The sequence below is a fragment of the Paecilomyces variotii genome (genome assembly GCF_004022145.1).
Source record: "Paecilomyces variotii strain CBS 101075 chromosome Unknown C8Q69scaffold_12, whole genome shotgun sequence".
NCBI lineage: Eukaryota > Fungi > Ascomycota > Eurotiomycetes > Eurotiales > Thermoascaceae > Paecilomyces > Paecilomyces variotii.
The window spans coordinates 783,149-809,611 of record NW_021167151.1 but is presented as its reverse complement, the minus strand read 5'-3'; the positions used below and the strand labels follow the sequence as shown (position 1 = coordinate 809,611).

At 48.9% G+C, this 26,463-nt stretch overlaps 7 protein-coding genes across 7 annotated transcripts; 4 read left to right on the top strand and 3 right to left on the bottom strand.

Moving 5' to 3' along the window:
* The first annotated feature begins 818 nt into the window (after positions 1-818).
* Positions 819-1,870, top strand: C8Q69DRAFT_92116 (hypothetical protein). Its single transcript, XM_028634169.1, has one exon. The coding sequence runs from the start codon at positions 1,108-1,110 to the stop codon at positions 1,762-1,764; it is 657 nt and encodes a 218-aa protein (XP_028482430.1). The 5' UTR covers positions 819-1,107; the 3' UTR covers positions 1,765-1,870.
* Positions 1,871-5,222: 3,352 nt separating this feature from the next.
* Positions 5,223-6,489, bottom strand: C8Q69DRAFT_478520 (putative DNA polymerase delta subunit 4). Its single transcript, XM_028631387.1, has 3 exons — positions 5,842-6,489; positions 5,672-5,739; positions 5,223-5,608 (listed from the first exon to the last, which is right to left on the bottom strand). The coding sequence occupies exons 1-3, from the start codon at positions 6,194-6,196 to the stop codon at positions 5,465-5,467; spliced, it is 567 nt and encodes a 188-aa protein (XP_028482429.1). The 5' UTR covers positions 6,197-6,489; the 3' UTR covers positions 5,223-5,464.
* A 2,021-nt stretch (positions 6,490-8,510) lies between these two features.
* Positions 8,511-9,602, bottom strand: C8Q69DRAFT_91990 (hypothetical protein). The gene has a single exon (XM_028634168.1). It carries the CDS (start codon positions 9,157-9,159, stop codon positions 8,659-8,661), a length of 501 nt encoding a protein of 166 aa, XP_028482428.1. The 5' UTR covers positions 9,160-9,602; the 3' UTR covers positions 8,511-8,658.
* A 212-nt stretch (positions 9,603-9,814) lies between these two features.
* C8Q69DRAFT_447457 (hypothetical protein) lies at positions 9,815-11,183 on the top strand (the record flags this gene model as incomplete). Its single annotated transcript, XM_028629209.1, has 3 exons — positions 9,815-10,044; positions 10,292-10,351; positions 10,454-11,183. The coding sequence occupies 3 exons, from the start codon at positions 9,815-9,817 to the stop codon at positions 11,181-11,183; spliced, it is 1,020 nt and encodes a 339-aa protein (XP_028482427.1).
* Positions 11,184-15,811: 4,628 nt separating this feature from the next.
* C8Q69DRAFT_91799 (putative differentiation regulator) lies at positions 15,812-18,839 on the top strand. The gene is made up of 2 exons (XM_028634167.1): positions 15,812-18,685; positions 18,743-18,839. The coding sequence occupies exon 1, from the start codon at positions 16,002-16,004 to the stop codon at positions 18,543-18,545; it is 2,544 nt and encodes an 847-aa protein (XP_028482426.1). The 5' UTR covers positions 15,812-16,001; the 3' UTR covers positions 18,546-18,685; positions 18,743-18,839.
* A 457-nt stretch (positions 18,840-19,296) lies between these two features.
* On the top strand, positions 19,297-21,573 carry C8Q69DRAFT_422650 (hypothetical protein). The gene is made up of 3 exons (XM_028628401.1): positions 19,297-19,457; positions 19,620-20,918; positions 20,994-21,573. The coding sequence occupies exons 1-3, from the start codon at positions 19,391-19,393 to the stop codon at positions 21,215-21,217; spliced, it is 1,590 nt and encodes a 529-aa protein (XP_028482425.1). The 5' UTR covers positions 19,297-19,390; the 3' UTR covers positions 21,218-21,573.
* Positions 21,574-22,043: 470 nt separating this feature from the next.
* On the bottom strand, positions 22,044-23,126 carry C8Q69DRAFT_91739 (hypothetical protein). The gene has a single exon (XM_028634166.1). It carries the CDS (start codon positions 22,887-22,889, stop codon positions 22,266-22,268), a length of 624 nt encoding a protein of 207 aa, XP_028482424.1. The 5' UTR covers positions 22,890-23,126; the 3' UTR covers positions 22,044-22,265.
* Positions 23,127-26,463: the final 3,337 nt, after the last annotated feature.

Below are 26,463 nucleotides of genomic sequence, written 5' to 3'. Positions count from 1 at the left end.
TCCATAGCAGATTTAGCAGTATGGTCATCCGCGAACAACTTCTTTTCTTGTTCTCCACATTTCTGTACAGTATGATTAGTATGATTAGTATGCAGTTCTAGTGTCTGGGGGACTAAACTGGCAAGATATAGGTCACATGGGACTACTGTATCCGATCCCGGGAAAGGATGGAAAACCTTAACCCCTCTTTTTTAGACTGTCCAGCGTAGCGTTGGCAACGGAGCTTCGGCCCATTGAGGTAAGGTAAGACACTGAATATTGCCTGTCGAATGATCTTAGGGCTGATGTTAATATGACTTTCACAACCCAGGACGTCATCAGCACTACTATTACTGTGTACTTGCTCAATCTGTGCTGTTTCCTTATGTTTGATATGTTTGCATTTATTCCTGGGTTTGTCTCATTTGTATCGTTTTTTCCTTTTGCTTCAAGTCTTCTGTGGCGGCGGTTAGCTGCGCCACTAGTGGCTGAGCCACGCTCGACTGCCTGCGTTCTAAGGCACCAACCCGCATATCAGCCCTATTCGTAGTAATCTATGAGGTACATGGATATATTTCCTGCATACATACACACTATTGAACAATTAGATGCAGCTACTTAGAAGTAGACCCTTCCTTCTTCCCCATATGAATTTACCAGGACTTGCAAGAGAGATAGAGAATGGATCTTAATGGATACCTTTAGTGTGCAAATTCTTATATACGCGCCTGAACGGACAAGATATCACATAGACAATATGTCTGCTATGACGCGTTGACCTGGATGTCTATGGCATATACTGAAAAATACTTACATCAAGACCACAGAAATCATCGTGTCGTCAACGAAATTCCAATTTTCAAGTCGGATTAGGCCACATATGTGACGAGAACTGCTGCCTGCACCGAATATTTATTCTTCCCTTTCTTCCACTTCTTCCCGCACTTGTCTCATCCTCCAAAGAATTCCTCATTGTGGGTTCTTTGTTTTCATTCTTCAATACAGATTTCGGTTGCCTCTAATCTTCCGTATTGCCCGCTGCGAACGATTGCCGTCCTTGCAGATACCTTGACCCCTCGTATCCCACGTATAGCCTACCTATCGTGACCGTCTCCGACGTCGCGCGAAATGTTTGCAAGAATCGAACAATACCTCCTTGATCATGGCTGTGTCGAGAGCGCCGTAAAGGTACAAAATACAGCCAAGATATTCGAGATCTTCTATCGGTCCAAAGGCCCGCAAAAGAAGTGGATTAATCGGCAATTGGATAATGAAATTGCAAGGATGGCCATGATTCAATATGAGATTGGAACCGACCAAAAGAGGCTCGAACTCGAAAAAAGGCAAAAATTCAATGGGGACCTAACAGAAGAAGAGAAAAATGAACTGGAGGGCCATAAAGCGAAGATGGCGAGTTATAACAAAAGATGGTGGTTTCTAAATCAAAAGTACCATTCGCATCTATTTAACAAACCCAAAGGCTCTTACATCCGAGAATTTGATTTATACCAGAATGGGTACGTGTCATATACACAAGAAGAAGTTCAGCGCGCGTGTAAAGCCATAGGTGGCTGTTGTGCATATGATTGTGGGTGTTGTTACCGGGAGAGAGAATCGTCGAGGAAACCTGGGCTATTTATGCATTGCAGAGAAGGCTGTATCTGCTGTCAGCGAAGAAGAAATCAACGTGATACTACGGAGATTCTTGATCTTGAGAGAAACCAGAGGGCCTGGGATATTATGGCTTATGATTACTGTTCTATCAACTTGGAGAAAAGACTATAGGTGCAATAAAACATGCGAATTGAATAATGTGTTAGATCCAGCTAGGACCAGACCTCTGAGGAGTTCTCCTTTTTGGTCGAGTCGTCTAGTCGACTTCCGATAAATAATATTAATAATACCTAACTACTACCCCCTATTGCGCCCCCCCATCCTCGTCCCCCCCATTATCCCCCCCCCCCCGCCGGCCCCCCCGTCGGCTCCCCCGGATTCTGCCCCCCCCGTCCCCGGATTGTCCCCCCCCGTCTCCTCCTTCTTCCCCCCCGCCCCCCCGCCCCGCCAACGACAAAGACAACCACGACAACAACGACCGACGCTCCGCACACTCGCCCTAAGAAACCCTAGTTAGTACTAGTACTGGATATATAAAGCAGCTTAGGGCAATTAAGTACCACACGTTCTCATAGCTGATTAGGGGCAAGCGCATCCTAGAAACAATCAATCAGTACCGGTACTTGAGAAGTGAAGAATCAAGTACGGAGTACATACATTCGGAACGCCACTGCTGCGCCTACTAACATTATTACTAGGCTTGCCGCGAATGCGAAGATATGAGCGACAGATTTGTTTGTCGGCCTGATTATATATTAGTTAATATTTATTAATGCTTATAATCTAGGGAAGGAAGGAAGAGTAACTTACCCAAAAATATGAAATCGTCGCGTCTCCTGGAGACGCAGAGGTGGACACTTTGGCGCTGTAGGCATAGCGCCCGATGGAGTGGCTAGGAGAAGAAAGAGCAATATGTTTTCCTGTTACTGTTAGTGGTTTCTTTCTCTTTCTCTTTCTCGTTCTCTATACGGGTATATCTGTGCGTGTGTGTCTATCAGGGAGGGGAGCGTACCCAAAGTATTTAAATTTTGTGTCACCAACATCGAAGGGCAATTAAGTACCACAAGTTCCACTGGCTGATTGGGGGCAAGCCCGCCCTAGAAACAATCAATCAGTACCAATACTGGAGAAGTGAAGAATCAAGTACATACAATCGCCATGCTACGGCGAGGCCGATCGCTAGGACGATGATCGCCCCAGCAGAGGCGAATACGTGCCTCGTGTACAGAGACGCAGAGCTAATCATATATTAATAAATATTTATCAATGCCCATAAGTTAGGGAAGGAAGAGTACTTACCCCCAGTACTGGAATGACGCACCGCCCGCCGAGGCGGACACGGATTCGGAGGTAGCCGATTTTGAGCGTGTCGCCGTGGCATTGTGGGCCGTCGGCGTGGGGGCCGCCGACCCAGTAAAAATGAATAAAAGGAACAACATGTTATTTCTGCTGTTGCTGTTGCTCTCTCTGTGGATGTTTGTGTGCCATAAAGAACTTGAAGAGATTCTCGAGTAAGGAAGATTGACTACTCTATTTAACATTACGGCTTTGCTATGGAGATCACCATGCTAGATCGAATCCACGAGGAAGGTTCAGCCCGTAAGTAAGGCTATCAGCCAGGCGCTCTGTAGCACACCGTCCTTGAGAACTCGGGAACAAAGTATCCGCAGGATATGAATACAAACTGCAGGTGCGGACATCAATGGCCAGCTGCTTTGCAGAGAAAGAACGATTCTACGTCTGACAATCATGGTTTATGTATTCATTCCGGCACAAGCAGCTATTGCGGGGTTGAACGGGTCTATTCACACAAGTTCCTCCAATTCCCGGTACCATGTAGTGACATATGTAGGAATGAATGGTCTATGAATGGGATACTTCCATTTTCTTCACTTATTGGCGTTCAGAGCCGACGTTCAACTGAGGGCTGATTACAAGCGCTAAGTAGTAACTACCATATCTACAGTTGACAGCGGGATGTGCCGCGGTGTGGCTTGGAGATCCCGCTGTCAGCCACATTCGTTCTTGAACTGCTGAAAGCCGGTGAGATATTACCTTTTTGTTGATGACCGAGTCAAGCTAACGGTCCACAGACTGTTGGAGGTACTCTGTTTTGACCACCTCAAGTCATCAATTCTGACACCGAAAGAGTATGTGGAGAGGCTGAAAGGCCTTCGTGACTTCGGATATCTACGTAATAAATGTCCATTGTATATAGTTATACACTATTCCTTATCGTAGACGTTCCGTAAACACTAAAACTATATGGCCGAGGGTGGGATTGACGTGGAGGCATTGTTTCACCGTTTCTGATCGTTTCCGCGATTGAGGAGGTCGACGGTGCACTTTTACGTGATAAGAGAGCGTAATGTCTAGCTGGAATCATGTATTAGTTGCCTAGGTACTTATTACTCCAGACATAGCCCTGGGACTGAAGTCGTATGAACACTATATTTATGTCGTCTCGAAAACTCCTGCTTATACTTGATCAAAGTATCTTAATCGACATAATGCATCTCTCGGAATTTCGGCTCTCGGACCACAACGTGATGATTTCAGATCTCTCATGTCTTTATCTGGATCTCTGCAGGAACTGCTGAGTGGTATGTAGAATCTTCAAGTCATACAGTCCTAGTTCAGTCTAGATTTCCTCTCGTACTGCAATTTAGACATCACGACCTTGACATATGTTACCTGATTGTGGATTACAGGACTCCTGGAGAGTTCTCTTGCTGTAATCAGTCTTCGATTCATTAAATCGGTTTCTATAATGTACAAGTCTCGGGAATGCGAGTTCAAAAAAGCGGACCACTTGGTCGAAGGAATCTGCATTTACGTATGCATAAGTTTCAACCTTTTTCTCTTCAGTGAAACAACCAATCGTCAGTAATAGAAACACGAAGCTCCATCTTCATCTCCCAGTTCAAATGTTGAAAGGAGAAGAAGCCCTCAGAGACGCAGCCGACGAAAGAACGGCCTTATCCATAAGGCGTATGAGACGGGGGTCATCTTCCATATCAATTCTGGTAAGTAGCTCAAGCTTAAGTACTATGTGGCTGCTGACTCCGCTACAGAATAGATAATAGTTAATTAGCAGGAAATCCTACTATACATAAGCTGCCAGAAACAGTAGTTAGTGCCTCATTTGGCTGCGTTAAACGTAGGAAGAAGTATTCGTACAGTACCAGGGCCAAAAGCCAAGGTATATACGCCAACGCCATCTTCCCAACAGCGGATGTCCAATTATTGACTTCCACTGAACTTTTAGACAACTGGCCGTATCGTAGAAGATGACAAGAAAGTAACCGATAATCGGCTGTCTTCCACGGAGAGAGAAGAAATGAGGTTGAAATAGAAGTAGAGAGATGGGCCTTGTGCGTGACACTGTTTTCTTCTTGCGTTACCCACCAGGTTCCACTAACTATGACTTCTTATCCCATGTGGGACGAACCCGATCGGCTCTCATTGCGATGAGATTACCCTCTCTCTTGACGCCTGAATGAACGACCCTACTAGTTCATTGCTGGCGTGTTGCTTCGACGTGATTAGATCTTTCGCCGAGACGCAGTTGCGTATATTGAGCAGCACCATGTTAGAATCTGGCTAGGTAGAAGTAATCATTTCTCTAAAGCCAGTCATGTTTATAGTAATGAAAAGCATATTCTCCAGCAGATTTTTGCAAAGGAAACAGCTCAAAGTCCATTACTAGATCTCCAGGGTATGTACAACATAAACGCCATTAACTCCATCCTCACCCCCAATGTCAATAATCATACAATCGATCCTTGCAGACATCAATCTCCCCGCAGAGAGTTGGAGTGCATTATAATCGGAACCGTTTATTTGGAAGCCGTCAGAGCTGGAGTAAAGGTCATGAGAGAAGCTCGTCAATGTATGCTCGTTGTTTCAGATCGTCCTCATTCTTGAGCAGCACAGCAAGGACCTCGATAGGTGGATTCAAGTTAAGCATATGAGCCCGACGCCAGCGCTTTAGTCGTGCGATACCGATGCAAGGCTAACAAGAGCAGAATTAGAAGTAGCTCCTAGATGGAAGAAGGATGCATATGGATAATCTTACCCCGTACTGACTGGAAAGGTCGAAGTGTCGCAGGATCTTCTCATTCAAGCTCAATCCCTCCTGATGAACTACACACGGAAATAAAGCTATTAGCATCTGTAATAGCAAAAAAAACGGATACTAGCTTGAAAATGACAAGTATCCAAATAAAGGCTTCAACGTAAACGTACCTCGCGGAGCCTTCCTCTTCGCCTCTTCACTGCGCCAATACCGCTTCAGGTCCGCGTCAGTGACCTTCAATGCTCTTTTATCCTCTTCCGACAACGGCTGTTGGACTTCCGCCTTTGCCTGCTCCCTCACGACGATCTCTGCGATGTGCGGTTGAGAAGAGCCTTCCGGAGGAGCAACGGGTACCTGATCAGGATCAGAGGTATCGACATCATGCACCTTCTCGATATCCTTGGCCTTTTTTGTCGTCGACGGAGCCGATGTCGGTTTCGTCACCCTCGACTGGATGCCGAAGGCCAGCGTCGATTGTTGAGATCGGGCTGCGGCGTTGCCGCCTCGACGGCGAGTTGGAGGCATCGTTGACAAGCTAGCGACGATCAATTAGCACCAGTAGGTATGGCTGTTATTCTTATATATGTCGTAGACTGCGGTTTGTGTCTCTTTCCGACCGCAATAAGGACTCGTTCGTGCACCGCAAAATCGTGGGGATTGGTTTTGCACAAACGATGTCATCCTACTGCGGTTGCGCATGGCAACCAAGCGCTGGTCGCTTAATCAGCGGAAACCGGGAACGCGGGGCTGAGTCGCGTCGTGTGTGCGGGAGCCGGACACAATATAACCTGTCTTGGAAGAGCCAATTTGCCATTTAAGAGACAACTTTTAAGAGATTGAACATGAAATAACTATTCTATGAGCAGATCAAACACATAGATAGATAGGTTCTGCAGAAGAAAGGGTATGGCACAGGCTACGTATACTTTCATTACGGTTTTGGATCTATTTCGATATATACTTGGTGAGGAATTTGCCCGAAAGTCTGTATTCTTGCCAGGCTTGTATCTGCTAATTTATTAGCTATTATACCAAGTCTACAAGTGTTATTTCTACACATCCACGTGATTGTATATGAGATAAAAGCATGTCAATTGAGTGAAGGTCGAATCTGAAGACATTAGTATATATCTTCAGTGGTAACGGGTAAAATCGGAAGACAGCGGGTGATGCATTTACGGTGAGACTGTTCTTCCAGAAGGATGTGATTATATGGACAACAGAGAGGCAGAAATTGCTGATAAATATGTGGAATGTAACTAGGCCTTACCCACACCGAACTGGGTCCCGGGATCGATGAAGAAATCGTCTGATATTCTCTTGTGGAATATTCTCTAAAAAGCCCTCAAGGTATGTAGGTCCTTGCAGTTAATGACCCCACTGGACACAAGGTCCCTTGCTCTGGTCATAACATCGACCACAGATGTTAACTAAGCCAAGCCTCAAGGCGTCTTAGATCACACTAGTAAGAAGAACTCCACGAGGGAACATTATTGGCTTCGAATTCTCTGCTTGAGGCAATGTGATCCAGAATACTAGTATCCCCAAGGTGCTCAAGAAAATGGACCCTGAATACCCAGACCGCATGACTGCAGGAGTTTATTAGCAATTTTCCCCCAACGACAGGGAATATTGGCCAGTATCTGTTTCTCGGAAGCCTCCCTGCTCCATCCTATCTAATCCTGGTATTTATTGTACGTAAAGTGATAGGGTTGTTGTCAGATTTTTGAGAGTATGCCAAGGGGCAAGAAGGCAGTCGTAAAGCGAGAAATTGGTTAATAATTGTCGGATGATAACTATCAATGTCTTGTGCCTCTTTTCTCATAAATCTCGCCCCGCATGCAGTGCGTGTTCCGTTATGCTGGGATCCACAGATGGTGAGACCCGGCAGTGACGGATGTGTCCCGAAGAACCCCAGCTTTGCCGCAGATTTCCCCAGAGTTACTCATACTGTGTAACTGACTGTGGGATCTATGGCGTTATGAGGACACGTAGGAGACACCTTCAGATCTCTTATTCGATAGCGACCAAGGTATAAGATTTGAACACGCAAGGAACAAAGAGGACCATGACGGAAGGGAGAATTTCGACATGTTCCAAGAGGAATCGATGTCGTCATTCGTCGAGGCCTGATGTTGTAGTATGTACCGTCAATTCTCACATCTGGAGGGCTTCTATTGGATCAACATCATTTCTACTCATGGCGGCAGAAATCGCGGAAATGGTATCATTCAAGGTTGAGATTTGAATGGACTCTCGGTAGGTCTACCGACTGAGCATGATGCCATTGATATCATCCCAGGCTGTATGTTCATTTGGCGATTACAATTTGGACGGAATTTGGGAAGGGATGAAAGCAATCACACTCCGACTCTGTCCGATAATTAATATGTAACTGCCTTTCACGTTCTCCAGTAATTGAAACTGACGGTCTCCTAAGCGCCCTGGGGAAGATACTATCTACCGCAAGGACCCGGCATTTTCTTGGTCGTGCGTCGGCATTACGTGCTCCCTCAAGGTGGGCTGGAGATTCGCAGGCTTCGATAGACAGTGAGCATGTTTTAGCCATCTGCATGTAGCTTGCCGCAAACCACAGACTATTATTGGCGCTACGGCTGACCGCAACAATTGTCGATACTCTAGACCGGTCCCTGACGATCTTTCGAAACGACTATATTGTCTTGTCGCATTACTACTGGAGAAGTATCGCCGTAGGAGCAAGTTTTTAAAAAAAAAAAGGTCCTGGCCTGCGAGGGTGACCTGTCATGCTATTCTCCCCACAGTTGGGCGAGAACGTGATGAGGTGATTGGAATTTGCTCAGAGAAACGGACGGATGGATTGATCGGGAAAACGAGGAACTTGAAAGATGCATGCCGACCACGCCATCCGCAGTAATAATAAATAAAGAGAAAGCGATAATGGCACAATGTAGCAGTCCATCAACTCCTAGAGCTTCTTCAGTTATTATTATCGCATTTTCTCTCGGTTACAGACAAGGCTGACTCGTTTCATGTTCTGCGGATAAGAAGAAAGCGGGAGATCGGACCGCATCTCGATTTCCAACGGGGAATTGCGCATATCTAAGTATAGATAGACATCGTTGTGTGGACCAGCCCGCCTCTAACAGGTCTCCACGCTGCTGAGTTAGGAGGCGGCGGAACCGAAGATCGAGGCCACACTCACAGTGTCTGGGGAGGAAGATCTGTTCCGGCGAGAGGACAGGTCTGCCCTCGCGTACAGAGTCTCTGCCTGTCTTCGCGTCACCATATCGGGAGCGTTGCGTGTCGAGTGGGCTCTGTAACGGGCCATCCGGAGTTCTCGACTCTGCCGCTTTCGGCAGCCTCAGGCAATCACGAGCGAGCAAGGCTGTCAGGCGCCCGTCCAGGCACACTAGCCACAGGAAAGCCACGCACGCGCCACACGCAGCTGCCTGGTGCGTGCCCGCCGGGAAGTCCAGACCTTCGCATCGACCGGAGTTCGAGAACATCCTGACGTGCTCCGCCGTCACCTACTCGTTACTCGTTCGGGTACCTTTGCTGCTCCTCACTTGTTGTGATCTATTATATATTATCCGTGCACTTGGACTCTTGTTCCTCTCCCATTCTTTCTTCCTGGAAAACTGTCTTATCGCCCTTCGTTGCTGGAAGAAATTCCCATGCTTCACCGCTCTGGCCACCAGATTGATTGGTATGTGTCTCCGCCCTTATCTCCCCCCAGTCAGAGTCATCGATATAGCCGCCGGATGTGTTTATCCCATGTTAACCTCCCCCACCAAGGATGACTCTGACTGAATCTTGCGCTCTATCTAACAGCTTGTTCCACCGCAGTGCAGATTTTTTTTCCATTCCATATTTATTTATGATCTTCTAGTCTTCCAGGATCCGCGCGATTTACAGTAGTAGATCTAGTTCCGACGATCGGGCCCTGCATTGACCAGCCGTCAATCCGGTCTTTCAACGGCGGTATCGACGGACAATCGAGTTATTGGACTGTGGCTCCCCTGCAGCCTTCCATTGCGAATTTGACAGGGCAGAAATTGCCGCTGATCCACGGACATCCCTGGTCGTAGAAGGCCAGAAATTTGGTGGAGCAGCCAGACTAGGACCCGTATATAATCGATACAAAAAGACACACCGCCATCCATGACAAACTCCCATACCAGTCACTCTTCTTCTCACCACCGTCGCACTCCATCCTCCTCTAATGCCCAAAAAGCATCTGGCCTGAGGCCATCGCGGCCGGGATTGAGTCGAAATACGCCCACAGCGCACTATTCCATTTCCAAGTTGGGCGCTGGATCGGGACCCACGACTCGATCTACTAAGGACGACGAGGAGAAGCCCGACATGGCGGCCAGCTTCCTTCAGTACTGGTAGGTCTGTTTGATAATTTTGATTTGATATTAGCTGTTGGCGCTTTGCAAGAGACGACCGCAGGGCATTGTTTCGGGTCTCTGTCAGCCGCTGATGACCGGGGTGGCTGTCAATGTTATGACTGCGCCCTTTATTCTCTGTCTTATCTCTGGCCACTCTTCTAATTTTGCCTCCTACATTCTTTGTCCCTTGAATTGACCAAGGCCATGTGCTTTATTTCCTGATCCGGCTGACAATTGTTTCCAGCGCGACGTGCGAGAGACAGATAACCGTTCCCAACAACTCTATCCTATATTGTAGCGAAAGGTACTAGACATCCGTCAACGCCCTTCCCTTATCGTCTTGCCCTTCCCCCTTCCCTTTCCTCCTCACTATTTCTTGCTAACTGTCTTTACTGTAATTCTACAGCTGCCGCCGTAAGGATTCGTGCAAGCCCCTTTCTGCATCCTTTGCAGTAAGCGCATCAATGTCGCCATCAACGTCACCTCCTTCCTCCCCGCCAATGTCCCCGCGATCTATCGTGGCCCCCTTGACGCCGACCAGACTTCCCGCCAGCTCCTTTCCTACCGCCCGGATACCTGCAGAGCTTCACGATGCCAAGTCAGATCTTGACCCGACCGAATGGAAGCCTGTGATACACAGACGCCATGGCAGTGCCGCCTCACTGGCATCCTCCGAAGCATGGAACTTCTTATCTCAGTTCCTTGGCAATGATGAAGCTACTCCAGCAGCTCGTCGCCCGGGTATGAGCCATCGCAGCTCTAGTAGCCTCTCTATCTTAACCTCCGGAGCAACGGGGTCCCCGTCGTTGACCCACACTCCCTCCACGGCTACTTCGTCCTACAATAGCAGCTCGGAATACGTGAGTCTGATGTTTGACTTCAGCAACCGCCCTCTGCCTCCTCGACACAACCCTTCTTTCTCGGGAAGCTCCGGCGCTACGAAAGGTGTTGGATTGGTTGTGCCGCACATGCACGCACCCTCAAGTGTCGAGGTGGTCACGATCGTGTCGAGCGACAGCGGCTCTCTCTTCCCAGCCAGCGGTGGCACCTGGGGGGAAAGCGAGGCGAAGAAGCCTACTCATTCTGTCTCGTCGGTTACTTCCGCGCTGTGCAACATCGATGCTACAGCGAAATAGAGTCTGCTACGTTGCGTGCAGCGGAGCGTACTGTGGCTGGGATCTGCTGGTTCAATATTTGAAGCAATGGAGTAATAGTGTCATGCTGGAGAGCTTCCGTTCAGTAACCTACGATTTTTTGGTGTTATTATAAGCGTCTTTCTATTTCCACTTCTCAATTTCTTATACCGGGGTGCTCGTCAGTGACAGTGGAGTGAAGATATGCAAATGGCGAATGTAGGACAGGGGAAAAAAAGGTTGTTGGGCATTCTTGTGAACATTCATTATTAGACTTGCTTCAATTGGGATCAGCACAATAGACTTAGTATCGTTATGATGGTTTCTTTCGCGAGGTTGATCAAGGAATCCTATCCATCTATCAAGCTTCTATACCTACACCACTTAGCACCTGCGGGATGATAGTACCCGACGGCCAGAAGCGATACTCCCCTTGACGCTTTGAATATTGTCAATATCCACCCTGCTCCCTAGATAAGACCAGATTAGAACGTTAGGCGCATTTCCGTCGTATGAGGAAACAGAAAAGAGATCTTGGTTCCTCATATACTACTTGGAAAGATGCCCATTTGCCAGTCGATATAGGATAGCTATAGGTGTAATCACCGTATGAGAACTATGTAACCCACTGAAGAAACAATATCCATTATTGTAAAATGTCGAATTACGAACACGAAAGGCGTAGAAGTTACTTTATGAGTCAGTCCTCCTTTTAAAGGAATCAAGTCAGGTAGACGAATAATATACATCTAGGAGGTCTACTCATCAAAGAAATATAGTTGAAGAAGACGCTCAGCAAGACCTGCTTCATATGCACGAAAGCTCGAGCAGTTAACCCAGTTGCCTCATTGCTGATGGGTATGATGTACAACTCAGTCGGTGAATGCTATGATGATAATAAGCAAAACAAGGCTGGACAGTGAGACAATTTCTTATTTCCCAAGATAGTATTTACCTATTTCATGCCTTAGGTGTCAGCCCACCCGGTCCTTCCTTGAAAGTCAGGTGTTTCCGCGAGGGTAAAAGCGTCTCCCTCATCTTACAGCTGAAACATCTCAGCTTAGCTTTAGGGCCGGCTGCATTTCAGAATCCAGAGTCAAGCTTTATATCCAGACGGGGATGTGTTGTCATAGATCCTCATGTGGCTCTTCTCGATCCATCACTGGTCGTTTACTCCTTTCTCACCAGTATCATCACTATCTACCCAAAGTGCCTTCAGAACAGGGATTCTCCATCTCTCAGACGCTTGGCTAATTTCAGTGAGATGCCTTAGCACCGCGGTTTCATTCCAAAGGTCTCCCACGCGACCGACCTTTGTAAATGAACCAATTGAAGGCAAGCGTTCTTCAAGTGTCCAGGGATGCGTCTGGAGCTCACCAAAGAATTATTTGACCGGTTTTAGTGTTCAAGAGCCTAATATGAGGAATTCCAATCCAGGCCCTGTCATCCCGAAATCTGATGTCACCTAAACTATTAAGCATGGGACATCTTCTGATGCGCTAAATGCTGCCACATGGAATTCCAGGATGGCAACCTGTCAGATCATGGCTGGTGTCCTAGGATACCGACTGTCGCCTCTTGTGATGCATCAACAACCTCATTTTCCAGTTGGCCTTCCTGCAGTGCAGATTGTCATCTGTTCTAGGTTTCGCGAATCCACCGTATGGAAATCATGAGCTCCTCGACCCCGCAATGTCTGCTGCGGATACAATTCGGGAAATACAATGCGGAGCTTTTCCAAAGTTCTGGAGAGAGATATCAATCACAGAAACCTAGTTAACTACTTTGGCGTCTGGTCTTACGTCAGCTTCCTGTGGTGGGAGCCTATTCATGCGTCATGCGCCGTCCTATGAGCCTGCGGCAGATATGACAGCCTGCCAACGCGTTCATCTAGAATCATTCAAACTCTCATAACCGAGCAGCCAACACAGTTACTGGACCTGATATTCGACACCACAACTGCAATAATTGTTCCTCATTGCTGTAGAGGCAAAGAACCAGGTCTCTTGAACAAACTGAAGTCTTTTAAGACCACGGTTGAAAGGTGGGGACCTCATCATGTAGCAAATCGTTGAAGAGAAACTGTGGCCCACGACTGCAAAGTCGGGTGGTCACACGGAACGAGAGCGGCTAATGATGCTAGTCAGGGGCTCTGCAGTTTCGTCCAGAGAGCTTCTAGAAGGAGGTTGCTGAACCATCTCACGAGTCACCAGTTATGATGAAGAGCGCTGATGCGACTGATGAACATGAAGAACCCAGGTACCGCGTGGAGATCATCTGCATCCCGGCGATCTTCCCATTGCACGCTCAAGGATTTCGGCGGCCGGCGGCCTGAACGTCGGTTCAAGATGATTCAGGAATCCCATGAGATCGAACCAGTAAGGACAGAATGGACGCGGGTTCGTCCAGACGCCACGAGGAGCATGTCTGTCTGATAATCCTGATTCCGACAGTCATTATTATTTCTCTCTGCGAGGTTCTTGAACCCCAGCCTTCCCTGCCCTATGGACCTCACTACGTGGACGGCGCAGTCCCTGGCCAACGGCGGATTAAAAGTCGATGGTACGAGTAATAATCATTGAGCGCTAGCGAAATGTTTCAATATACTGGCTGCAAAAGTGCTCCACTTTTTTTCCACTTTTTTCCCTCGCTCTGATTGGTCCTTCATCACGTGATGTCTTCCCTAAGAGGAAATTTTTGAAGGAAAGAGCACATGACCTTTACCGCCTACTGTTTTTAGAAATCAAAATAACTCCTCTTAATCTCCTATACAGTTTCGCGTCTATATTAATTAATTTACACCCTTTACAGTCCTTACCCCTTGCTTTTTTTATCTATTAAAGCTCGCTTTTAAAGAATTTTCTTCTATCTAAATACTGGCTTCTTATTAGTCTGTTTGAAATATCGATTATATTAGCTAAATCTCTCCTACCTATCCCCCTTCTGCCTACCTATCCTATATTAACTTCGGCTTCTTATACTATCTAGCAATTACTAGCTGGCTTCATCCATTAGGTAGTTCTTTACAATATTCATCATCCACAGTTACTACATTAAAAGAACCTGACAAATTACCTGATTAAGCAATCAACCTATCTGCCAGGCTTTGCCAGCGCGCCAGCGCGTCAGCGCCAGCAGCCAGCTTAGTCAGAGCAGCCAGCTTGGTCACTACGCTCAATGATTATTTGCTACGGCCCCTCCTAGCCGTAGCGCACCTAGTAATAATATGTCCTGAATTGGAAGGGCTCAGGAGGAGTCAGCTCCACGAAGGGTCGATCGGCGCCATTTGGCACAACCCGGCTCCGTTATTCCTTTAACTGCACACACGAGACTACCCTGTTACAACGGTTACTGCCGTCCATCATGCACCGAGAGTTGCAGTCTGCGCGAAATAAGCTGTATGCCGGAACCCAATGCCTCGTACCTGCAGCAGCCATGGAAAAGAGGCGCGCAGCATTATTATCTCGCAACTATTGAGATCCTCCCTTGAACAATGCCAAGAAAATGGAGCAGCGACTAAATGGTTCGGGCTCTTCGCAACAGGAATGCCAGACCTAGGAGAGCCACTGGGTCCGGGCGCCACTAGACTGAAGGGGCATCGCGTGCTGGTAGCCAGTGTCTCTAGTCTTGGGTCTGGTTGGGCTTGTTCCCTGCCATGTCGGGGGCTTCTCGCGATGTCCTGAACAGTCCTTCAGAGAGCGTGGAAAGCCCTTCGGAAGTTGTGAGAGGCTCCTCGACAGCCTCTTCTCCCTTCGCGGCCCCAGAGAAACACCACCAACCGTTCAGGAACCCGTCTGGTTCCCTCCAATCCCTGTACGCCGCTTCCAATCTGCATTGTTATTCTTTTTTTCCCTCTCGAACTCAAGCCGCGGTTTCATCCAGTCTATTTGCGAGAATCAGGGTACGTACCACGGTACCGCCGTGCTCCCCAGCCCCGTCTTCCCAATCCCCGGTACCCGACAAGTCGAGCTTCAGTCTGCCAAAACAATCGGAGAGAAGAGGTCCATCCAAACCTCGCCCTCTTCCGTTTTGAGTCGTGTCCTGAACTGCCTCTCGGCTTTTCTCCCTTACACTCTACCTCCTCTTTTTCGCCCTCTTCTGTTCCCTCCTCGTTTTGGGAACATTATTGTTGCTTCTTGCATACCTTCCTCCATTCCTTACTTCTCCACGTTCTTTACACTCGATCTATCTTTTCTTTATAATTCCTTCGAAACCCCCCGCTCGCTCGCTCGTTCGTTATCAATTTTCCTTCAAACCCCCTTTTTCGCCCGGGCCCTTCACTCTATTGTTTCGGCTTATCCCTTTACAGCCCACTTAATCCTGCCTGGCCTGTTCATAGTCAATTCTTTCATCCCATTCTTTGTGCACTGCTTCTAATCAGGTACTGTCTCTGGTTTCCTCTGAAAAGAGTGACGGATTCAAGCCTTTCTTTTTAGGGTGCAGCAGATTTGACGGGTTGACTTCACTTCTACTTCTTTGTTTTTTTTTTCTTGTTCTGCCGTTGGTTGCTCCGGGCCGGAACAACTGTAGCGACATTCTCAGGTTCAGGTTTTGTTCAGGTAAGTGGTCTTCTCGATACTATTGTGAATGTACATTCCATTGACCGCAGGGACCATTCGGTAGATATCTTACGGGCCTTCTTGGTTGTTCTTCCCCACGCCTGGTGGTCGGGATCTCGCTTTTCGTTCCAACGGCATCAGCGTCCATTCCTTCGTGCATTGTGTCCGGTGATACCAGCTACCGGACCTCTCCATCGTCAAAACGGCTGTACTCTCCTCCGCCGTTGGGGACGACCTTGTCCTGCCGTCCCATCTCCTCGCCATGCAAACCTCGGATGCTTCGACCATCCCTAATAGTTCTCGTCTGATCCCACAGGTGTCCAAGCTATCCGCTATTAACGCTGATCACACCGGTTTCTCCCACAGTGCATACAATTCCAACAATTTCAGTGGTCAGGGTTTCGGGGACCGCGTTACTCGCCGTGCGAACATCCCTTCGATTAATACAGGATCGAACGGCCACAACGCCAACGACTTGTCGGCATCCGGAGCGCCTTTCGACATGAACTTCACACCTCTTCTGCCATCGCAGCTGCTTCTAGGCAGTCCCTTCCAGCCAGGGACTCCTTCGGCCTTTGCCTCACCGCAATTCACGAACTTTGGCGGTTTTTCCCAGGGCAACCCTTCGGCTCCCGGCCAGAACCACCAGAACCAGCTCGGTAGCCCGACCCAGGCCCAGCAGGGCGCTCTCTCGCCAGGACTTTATTCGTCCCTGATGTCGACCGAAGGCTTCGGCGGTTCCCAATTGCTGGGTGGACCCCATTCTCCAATTGGTGGTTTCCCCGGCATGGGTAATGCTGCATTTGGTGGTCCAGCCGCCTCGGTCGGAATCGCCCCGGGAATCATGTCAGGAACAAGCCGCACTGTGTACCTTGGCAACATCCCTCCGGAGACATCTGCAGAGGAGATCCTTAACCATGTGCGCAGTGGACAGATCGAGTCTGTCCGCCTGCTTCCTGACAAGAACTGTGCTTTTATTTCCTTTTTGGATGGCAGTTCAGCGACCCATTTCCATTCGGATGCCATCTTGAAAAAGTTGGCCATCAAGGGCAATGACATCAAGATCGGATGGGGAAAGCCCTCTCAAGTTCCAACCTCTGTGGCTCTGGCTGTGCAGCAGTCGGGAGCTTCACGAAACGTTTATCTCGGAAACCTACCGGAAGATATCACGGAGGAGGAACTGCGGGAAGATCTCGGCAAATTTGGGCCCATTGATACTGTGAAGATTGTGAAGGAGAAGGCCATTGGTTTTATTCACTTCTTGTCCATCAGCAACGCGATCAAGGCAGTCTCTCAACTGCCTCAGGAGCCTAAGTGGCAGGCCCCGAAACGTGTCTTCTACGGTAAGGACCGCTGCGCATACGTTTCCAAGACTCAGCAGCAGAACGCCGCCCAGTACTTGGGAATTGCGCCCGGCTACGCCCATATCCTTAACAGCGCCGATCGTGACTTGATCTCCAATGCCTTGGCTCAGCAGTCAGTGGCTGCCGCTGCTGTTGCAACTACCGCTGGAGGTGTCAACAACCTTGGAAACCGAACCATCTACCTTGGCAACATCCATCCTGAAACTACCGTCGAGGAGATCTGCAATGTTGTTCGTGGAGGTCTTCTTCATCACATCCGTTACATCCCAGACAAGCACATCTGCTTCGTCACCTTCATTGACCCAACGTCCGCGGCCTCTTTTTACGCTCTGAGCAACCTGCAGGGACTGATGATCCACAACCGAAGGCTAAAGATTGGCTGGGGTAAACACTCTGGCGCTTTGCCTCCTGCGATTGCCCTTGCTGTTAGCGGTGGCGCGTCACGCAATGTATACATTGGTAATCTGGACGAGACGTGGACTGAAGAGCGCCTCCGTCAGGACTTTTCTGAGTACGGAGAAATCGAACTAGTCAACACTCTCAGAGAGAAGAGCTGTGCCTTCGTCAATTTCACCAACATTGCAAACGCCATCAAGGCCATTGAGGGTATGCGAAGCCGGGAGGAATACAAGCGGTTCAAGATCAACTTTGGCAAGGACCGTTGTGGCAATCCTCCCCGTCAGGTCAATAGCAACCAGCAGAACCGTAACGGCTCTGGACTGGAAGGACCCCAGTCTCCATCTCCCGCTCTGAATGGTTTCCAGCAGAATTTGAGTCGGTCAGGATCTCAGTCGAGCCCGACTAGGCCCGCTCTTTCGCCTGCTCCTGGTTCGACAGGCTCGCACTCTCAGAACGGCCAGTCCCGTCATCCCCTTCAGACAGTCTCGACGCCATCCAGCATTCTGAACGCGGGAAACAGCAACCCTTTGACGATGTATTTGAATCAGGTTTCGGCGCAGCAGGCCCAGGAACAGGAGAATCGTCTTAGTGATCCGATTACCCTGGCCACCTTACAGCAACAGCAACAACAAGCCCTTGCCAACCAGCAAGCGGCGCTTTACAATGGTGCCGGCACCAATGATCTTACCAATGGCGGACTTGACAGCCCCTTGCATCAGCACAAGCCTTCCAACAGTGGCTTCTTGAATGTCTCCGGCGGTCCCTCTAGTGGTGGTCACCACACCTCTACGGGTAGCAGCTTGAGCGTGCCACGCGCACAACATTCGCGGGCTGTCAGCTTGCCTTCTTTTTCTCCTGACGCGTTCGGCCCTTCCGTGGGTCAAACCACCCAAGGTCGTTCCGGTGTTGCTCATCAACCCCAGGGTAGCTTTTCCAGTTTCAGCTCCGCCCTTGGCGGTCTGAACCACAATGGCTTTGGTCTGGCTATCCAGAATGAATCCTCTCTGCCCGGCTGGGCTGAAGAGGAGATTGGGGCCAAATGAAGCCATTCTCTGTTCACTTCAATCGGCATCTTCTGATTCTTGACCCTTCGCTGTTTTTTCTTTACTTATTCGTTTCTTGTACTGGCTTCAATTAAGTGTTTTCTCTTTTTGCTTGTCCAAACACCTTCACACATCCAGCGGTAACGTGCCTAATCCGTTTTAATAAAATTTCCCCCCTAATCATATTGTATTGCTAGCTGGCTACGAAGTTTTCTCCTTCTACAAGCTGTGCACAGCTTTCGATCCAGTTGGTTACGAAGACGCAACAGGTCGGCTATACCCTAGACTGGTTGGCTCTGTTCCTTCCTGTCGTGTTCCTTTCTGCTTTCCGTTCATGATGCCGTCTTTATTACATTGATTGTTGAGCCAAATGCTCCACTCTGGGCCAGACCTCATCGGGAAGGGAGCTGCACGGAGGTAATGAGAAAATAAAGGGAAATAAAAAAGAGCTGGAAGAGGGAATGGAATAGCGAAGAAGCAATCTTGGATAGCAATACAATGATGCGCTTCTACTGTCGCTCTACACGAGAATGATGCAGTTTGAGTCTGGATGCCACAGACGATGGGGTCTAATGCACATGTCCCAACTCCACTGTACAGTAATAGTAATAATAAATGTCTTGGGAATCATCTTTGAGTATCGATCTATGTTAATCTCTTCGATTCATTTATCAGTCAGATCGCGATCTGTCACGTGACTATACGCTGCCGTGGTCGAAGCGCGCCGCTAGTCCCGATGTGGCGGAGGGGACATCGCGAGTTGTTGCAAAAGCAGAGCTCGAGACTCTACACATCTCTCTGTCTGTTCATTCCCTTCGTTGCTCGGTGGCGTTGCGCTCGACATCATGACACTGCCTCCAGAACACATCAACATCAAGCGTCGTAGAGAGGAAGAGCCGGTGGAGACTTTATGTATGTCCTTCTCACCAGTATCTTGAGATGTTTATTTGTGACTAGTCGTTGTTGTCTTCCTCCCGCCCTCTCTTGTGGAATGGGCCGTGAGGATGTAAGAACCATACGACGCAGTCTCAATTTCCAAAATCAATATCTGACTCACACTAACGATCATCACAGATATTCAATCTGACTTACATCAGAAGAAGAGACGCTTTACAGATTTCGTATTTCAGAGAGTACGAATCAGTGGCGATGCTAGCCAAGTACCCGTTGGACCTCCCCAGGCGGCGATCTCTCCTGCCAGACGGGGGATCCGTAGCCCAAGGTCTGTGAGCAACATTCAATTTCCGCCTATTTCGAATGGCGCTCGTGGAACTTTGGGCGGTGGAGTGATCCCTCTGGTCCGCGCTACGTCGCCTGGGGCTGAGCTCCGAGAAAAGAAACGGCTTGCAGCAGCTGAAAAACAGGCTCAAGATCAGATCAGGGAGGCATTGAACTCGACTCCTGGACATGAGTCGGCTACGTCTGCTGAGGTTTCTAGACCAGCTACGCCAGCGGGTGCGGTGTCTTCCGGACCCAGTACAGGAAATAGCCCTCATTCCTTGCACAGAAGAACTTCGTCTCTGAGAAAGTTCCATATTGCGCGACCTGCCACACCAGCGAGTCCACTAAGGGCTGGTCATGCAGGTGTGCAGAAGAGACCTTCGCGAGCGATTCTGGTAGAGAAGCTTGCGCGTAAACCGGAACCGAAGAGGACTGCTATGCTTGAGACCATTGCACGTACGGGAGACGCTATAGGCGATGCGAATGTTTTGGAGAAGCCCATAGTCGCAGACGTTGATAAAGCTCCCGAGGTCGCTCCTACGCTTAGAAAGCGTCCGGTCGTGAACCGAGCAGAGAGACTCTGGAGGGAGCAGCAGAAAGCCGCTATCTCTGCGGCGAAAACGCATATCACGGAGAATTATGATAAAGATGTTCATACTCCTCCGGATATTGACGTTGATGATGAGTCAGAAGGGCTTGCCCGCCAGTTTCATCAAATAGCTCGAGACCTGGAAACCCAGATGGAGACGCAGCCTGCAGAGCCAAAGGAGGTTCCTGCACCTGTTCCCCGGAACGTGCTTCCAAAACCTGCCCTGAAATACCAACCTAGGACTCCGAACAGACAGCGCCAAGGAACTCCAATAGTGGAGAGTGCAGCGAAGACGACCGAGCAGGAGGGAGCACCCGACTCCACGAAAGTTGAAACTCACCAGGAAGAGGAAGACAGTGACGGTGATTATGTCTATGATGTCTATGTTCGTCGGCCACTACCAGCCAATGGGTTGCTTACGGATCCTCTTCTTGACATCGATACCACGCGAAAAGACATTGGTGTTGTGGTCATCTCCCAGGAAGATGAAGAATACTGGGAGCCATTCGTGGTGGATGAAGAAGAGGAAGAAAAATGGGATAGCGAAGACGCCGACTCGAACGGTAAGCATATTTCCCTCGTCATATCATAATAATACATTTATTAGTCAGGCTTGCTAACGTGACTCGTAACCACAGCCGAGGATAACCCCGCCAACGACTACCCAGACGAAGAGCTGTCTTCAGCCGACGAATACGACAATCCCTCTGCTATATACAGCCGATACCGCAACCGTGCCAATTCCGATGACGAAGGCTACGACATGGACGACTACGACAGTGAAGGCGAACTCGTGGCTCGATTCGGCCAGCGATTCCACCATGGGCTCGATTCCGAGGACGAGAACGAAGATGACTGGTGATGATGATAGAGAATGAATGTCCTATGGCAACTCAATCATTCATTTCCGTCTTCCCTTCTCACCCACCTCTTCTTCGTCTTCTCCTTCTTTTTTCTCTCATCGCATATTCGCACGCTACTCTTCGTGTTTTGATGCATTGGCTAGGTTTCTGGCATTTGATATCTATTATGGCATGGCATTTTGACGCGTCGGCTTGAATGCAGCTATGAGTTTGGTGTTTCGAGCTCATGGAAATAATAAATACCTTCTAGTTGAGCTCCGATGGATTCCCACTTCGTATCGCCTACTGTACAGTAATAACACAACGATTCCCAATTGTAAAGTAGAAAAATGTAAAGAAGACAGACAGATTGGTCACGTTCTCAACAGTTCTAAAATACATCTTAGATACCTGCCGGATATACGCGGAGTCTTGGAAGGACCCCACGTCCAGGGCAGCCTTGAGGCCTTAGGCAGCACTGCAGGGTTGTAGAACAGATATTTTCTCTACGGCTAACCTACTTGGACGAACAAGAAAGTCTGGTATGTTAGATGAGGGAAGAAGCCATAATGCTTTGATTATCTGCCACGTATGCTGGAGGAAGACTATTTCCATGATGTGCTAACTAATGATCCAAGTGATGATATCCTTCTGTAAGTGATAAATATGAGGCACGAGGTGGAAGAAAGAGAGAAGTGAAAATAAAACAAAAAGAGATATAGAGATAATAGATTACAGTCAGTGACTCATATCAGGTTTGATAGGGTTAGGGTGAAGTTCGAGACTCCCGAACTTTGAAGACAGACATTTTGCAAATAGATGTATATAATATATATGCCCGAAATAAAAGACGCCAGGAATCAAGGTCCAAAGCAAAGAGCGCAAGAACACCGCCATAGAATTGTGTCGGGGGGAATATGAAATGACTGCACTGCTGTCGTAGACTGTCATGAGAAGTTATCGCTGGTAGGGAATGTAGCACATTCCCCATGTGAAAATAATCAAAAGTGAGAAAGTACCAAGCGTGGAAAGCTGGTACATTTTCTCCAGGCATAGGGATTATCAATGTCATAATTTAGTATTCATCCACGGATACCATACGCCTGGGAGCCACTCTCTGACGCCGAAACGGGGCGAACAATCCGACAGCCCTGAACCGTTACGAGCGATGAACTCTCCATCGCGCATGCGTCTTTGCTCTCTTAAAGTTGGGCATTTCTTTTCTTTGATGAAACGGTAAAATTTGCACTGGATCCCTTGGAAGCCACGTCGTTGTCGGTTGGGAAATTGCCTGTTGAAACTTTCCCGTACTTCCTTCCAGTCTTGAGAGAGATCGACGCGGTGATACCAGATGAAATACATCTCCTCTTCCTCGTACTTCGGTCGAGGAGGACGACGACGTTCGGATACATTGGACGCGCTACTCGATACCGAGTCGTACCGCTCGCGTCTGTAGGGACCTGGAGAGGAGTGTGCTGATCGTGGGGGTCCGACGAAGCCCATATGTTCAGAGAACCCCACGGATTGTGAGGAGTAATGAAGTGCAATGGGATTCTGGTAGTATTGCAGTTCCCGTGGATATTCTTGCGGGACACGTTCTTCGTCTTGAGGGTTCAAAAGAGCATCGATCGATATCCGGCTTGGATGCTGACGGGGGCGTATAGCTAGCTCTTGCATCATTGTCTGAGCCATGGAAACGAAACTGGTGGCAGAGAGCACGGTGACTCCCAACAGTGAACAACAGAGATCGGTCTAGTAGTTCTCTGCGGGATGCTGATAAGCCACGAACTGGCGATGGTCGAATAGAAGAATCTGCCACTCAAAAAGAGCAAGAGATGAAAATTCAAACGAAACGAAGTCCGGCTGTGGGTTCAAGTGTCACGAACAGGTGTATGGCGTTGATATACGCGCTGTTCGTGCTCTCGAAGGTCTATGAGGCCTCCAGGCTGAAGGCCGATGGCCTCTGATATAATTGTTGTAAGGGATACCAGAGCAGCTCTGAACTGGGGACCACTGATAATGCGTCGAATGTAACTGCCTTATGTGCCACAGTTGTAAGAGCAGGCAGATCGTCGGGTACAAGGCTCGTCTCGAGTCAAGGTACGGGGGGCAACAGTAATTGATATTCCGGATGATAGACCACTGGTGTCCTTTCAGAGGAGAAATATGCTCAGGAGAGCCCTTCGTTCCAAAGTATCACGGCGTTCTCCCGGTCTGCTCTCGACCACTCGACTCGATTCTGGTGAATGTACAGAAATATCGTTGACCGACGCGGAGTGGCAGATTTGCGCTGGCAGTAAGACCTCCAGGAGAGCTCGTGGACGCTGTGTGAGATAGCTTTTGTGACGAGCAGTAAAGAATATCAAACGATCATCCAGGTACTTTTGCAACTGGATGGTTTTGTTGACCAGCTTCCGATATGAATGTGAGAAAGCTCGCGAGGAAATCTGCTTATTTCTTTGCCTGAACAATCAACGGACGGTAGCTTCTCGTGACTCGAGACTTAGCAGATGATCTGCTCTAATTAGTGTTACAAAAGACCCGAAGAAGGCCTCTGTGCTTTCTCTGGTGCCTCGTGGCTGCACAGGTATAGCGCCTGATAAAGTTCCGCGGCAATAGTAACAAGCTGAACAAGCCAGGACCATCTCCATACGCTGCTGCTTGGATGAGGATGACACAATACCACCCGCGAACGGGCCCTACACTAGCTAGTCGGTGATACCATCATGCAGTATGGGACAAAACAAACCCTCCCTTATTTCACCGGCTAGTACGGTCATATTCGACCTTTTGTTTCTCAGAAGCGGTTGCCAATTTCCGTATAGACTAGTGCAATAATTATGCCAGTAATTTCCCTCAAACCTAGGATGGTTTAGCTGCAAGGCGCAATTTCAAGAGACATGGAAGGCCGTCCTGAATGTGCTATTATTCCTCGTCTTCTGGGTTTGATACTACCGCAGCCGTATCATCGCCCTAGCAAAGGAGGGATTATCACTGCAGAAAGGATGATTTCTGCGTATCACATTGTTTGCAGAGCCCTTCCAACACCCAACCGCAGTCACTAAGCGCTGATAGGCCATCTGTCGACTGCAAGACACAGTCGACAAGCGCAGCTCCCCAGCCAGATTGGACCTTGGCATTTTCGCGGGCATATTCAGAACACCCCCCACGAACAGCCATGTCACTGCCTAGTGGATCCGCTCCTGTCTTGGGGATGGGGAACTTTCTTTTTGTTGCCGCAGCGCCTCGAAAATCAGACTCGCTTCCCCATGTCTGACAGGAGGGAAAAAAGGATGCTCGATGTGACCAGGCCACAAACTACGCAAGCACAGACTGCAACGCGCACGATCGAAAAACAGACAGGGTTTCTCGACATTCTCAGATTACAATCTCCAGCATGGGTGGATGTGACAAAGGCCGACAGAGTGACGAACCTGATGTGCAAGCGTGGGACTTTTTCGGTTGCTCTTCCCCTCGCTCTAATGTCCGGCGGTTGTGAGAGCAGCGGCGCTCCTTAGTGTCAATGGAGGGTCGAACCAACACCTGCGTGAAGTGAGGATTGGGTGTTGCATCTTCTATCCTTGAAGGGGCTTCGCATCTGAACCAGACTGTCGGGACCGTGAAGCGAATAGGAGAAGCGTTGAAGTTGGGTCGGTCCCGTTGCACCGCAGTAGAAACTCAGGAAGGTCATCTTTTTCTGACGAGGACGCGGAGTCATCGCACCATCGTCTGCCGCGCGACAAGCCTGAAGGTCATGCCAACGCATCTATGCATCCTGCTGGAGCCGGTTGCTGCTTCATATCATATCGGCCTCTGGGTTAGGGACGTGGAGTGATCGCAGATTCGGCCCCAGGTTGCAGAGAGGGGCCACCCTCGCGTTGGGCTGGACCCTGGATCGGACAACCGAGGAATAATAATAGCAGTCGCATGCAGTCAGATGAGATGAAGTGAAAGACTTCCAGGTTTCCATAGCTTGCCCTAGCCTTTCCACCCACTTTCCCAGTCTGCAACTCCGCAGGTGGAGACGTGGCCGAGAGGAGAGCCTCAAAGGGGTCTCGAGCATCACGGAGACTCTGGCAATCTACAGATTATGGTGTCGTATTGGGCAGATCCAGTGATGATCTCACATACAGGGCCCTGCACTTTTCATCGTCACTCAGCATGGCCATCGTACACTTCTGTTTGCTTGATTGTCCGTGGAGATGGCATGACGTCTCTCTGGAATGAGACACCGAGAATACGAGACGTGGATAGAGCTGAGAGCTTGAGATCCCTAATCCACGATAGACGAGAATCGTTGCTAATGCCGTGGCATCTTTGCCAGACACGGAAACCGGACCTTTCGATGGCGAGAAAATTAATCAGTAGAGTAGCACTATCTTGGTGATGAACTGTCGATCTCGGCGGCAGTCTTGAAGTCACGGGCTTGCGGGTTGATCGCTTAGAAGCTCCATACGCGGTTGCGGAGAGCGTTGGCTACGGCAAGTCCTGAGGGCAATCCGCCCAGGACGGGGGCCACTAAGTAGAGGCTTCGCAGTGTCTGTGCGACATTCGACTGGGGTGGGTTGTGTTCTCATCTTTCAGTCACATCCCACGTCTCAGACGATACCTGAAGGATAAGTATCGCTCATTGTCCGGTGTTCGCTTCGGTTGTCGGAAGTGGCTGAGTCGACGTATCCAGTATCCACAAGCGAGTAAATAGTGCTGTTGAAGTTCTATAGCTAAGGATGCCTAGTTATCGAATTCTAATGACAAATTCGGTCAGCAGTGTTCCTGGTGGGAGATCTGTGGCTTAGGATCATGCAATAATACAGACTCCCCTGTCCTTCAGCATTGTGTCTCGGGCCCTCCTTCATCGATGGCTGATCGGTTTCCAATCTAGAATCCAGAGAGAAGAATGCTCTGATCTGGGAATTAGAAAGTCTCCGTTGACAATGCAGCTAGGGCCATTGTGATACAGGCACAACCCAGCTCCAGACCAAACGAGTTCATCAATTTGAGATGACATACCTCGAGAGTAACTAATTGTATCTCTTTGCCTATCTTTTTAGCCTCAGAGTCGTGTTGTACATCTGTAAAAAGCAACTCTCTGAGTTGTGTAGTCTTCACTGTCAACAAGTGTCTTTTCCAATGCTGCTGCTATTGCCCAGGGATCGTGACAGCCTGGGGCAAGGAAGCCGCAGGTCGTTGCCGTCAGGTGATTGTGCAAGCAAACCCAGAAAGCTCTCTGAAACATCTTGTACGTGTAACTGTACATCTGTCTTCT

Coding starts and splice junctions, on each gene's coding strand:
- C8Q69DRAFT_91799 (XM_028634167.1), top strand. CDS start 16,002: ATGCAAACCTCGGATGCTTCGACCATCCCTAATAGTTCTCGTCTGATC.
- C8Q69DRAFT_478520 (XM_028631387.1), bottom strand. CDS start 6,196: ATGCCTCCAACTCGCCGTCGAGGCGGCAACGCCGCAGCCCGATCTCAA. Junction 5,740..5,841: donor GAAGAGGAAGGCTCCGCGAG/GTACGTTTACGT, acceptor TTCCGTGTGTAG/TTCATCAGGAGGGATTGAGC. Junction 5,609..5,671: donor ACCTTTCCAGTCAGTACGGG/GTAAGATTATCC, acceptor TGCTCTTGTTAG/CCTTGCATCGGTATCGCACG.
- C8Q69DRAFT_422650 (XM_028628401.1), top strand. CDS start 19,391: ATGACACTGCCTCCAGAACACATCAACATCAAGCGTCGTAGAGAGGAA. Junction 19,458..19,619: donor AGAGCCGGTGGAGACTTTAT/GTATGTCCTTCT, acceptor CGATCATCACAG/ATATTCAATCTGACTTACAT. Junction 20,919..20,993: donor CGAAGACGCCGACTCGAACG/GTAAGCATATTT, acceptor TCGTAACCACAG/CCGAGGATAACCCCGCCAAC.
- C8Q69DRAFT_91990 (XM_028634168.1), bottom strand. CDS start 9,159: ATGTTCTCGAACTCCGGTCGATGCGAAGGTCTGGACTTCCCGGCGGGC.
- C8Q69DRAFT_92116 (XM_028634169.1), top strand. CDS start 1,108: ATGTTTGCAAGAATCGAACAATACCTCCTTGATCATGGCTGTGTCGAG.
- C8Q69DRAFT_91739 (XM_028634166.1), bottom strand. CDS start 22,889: ATGGCTCAGACAATGATGCAAGAGCTAGCTATACGCCCCCGTCAGCAT.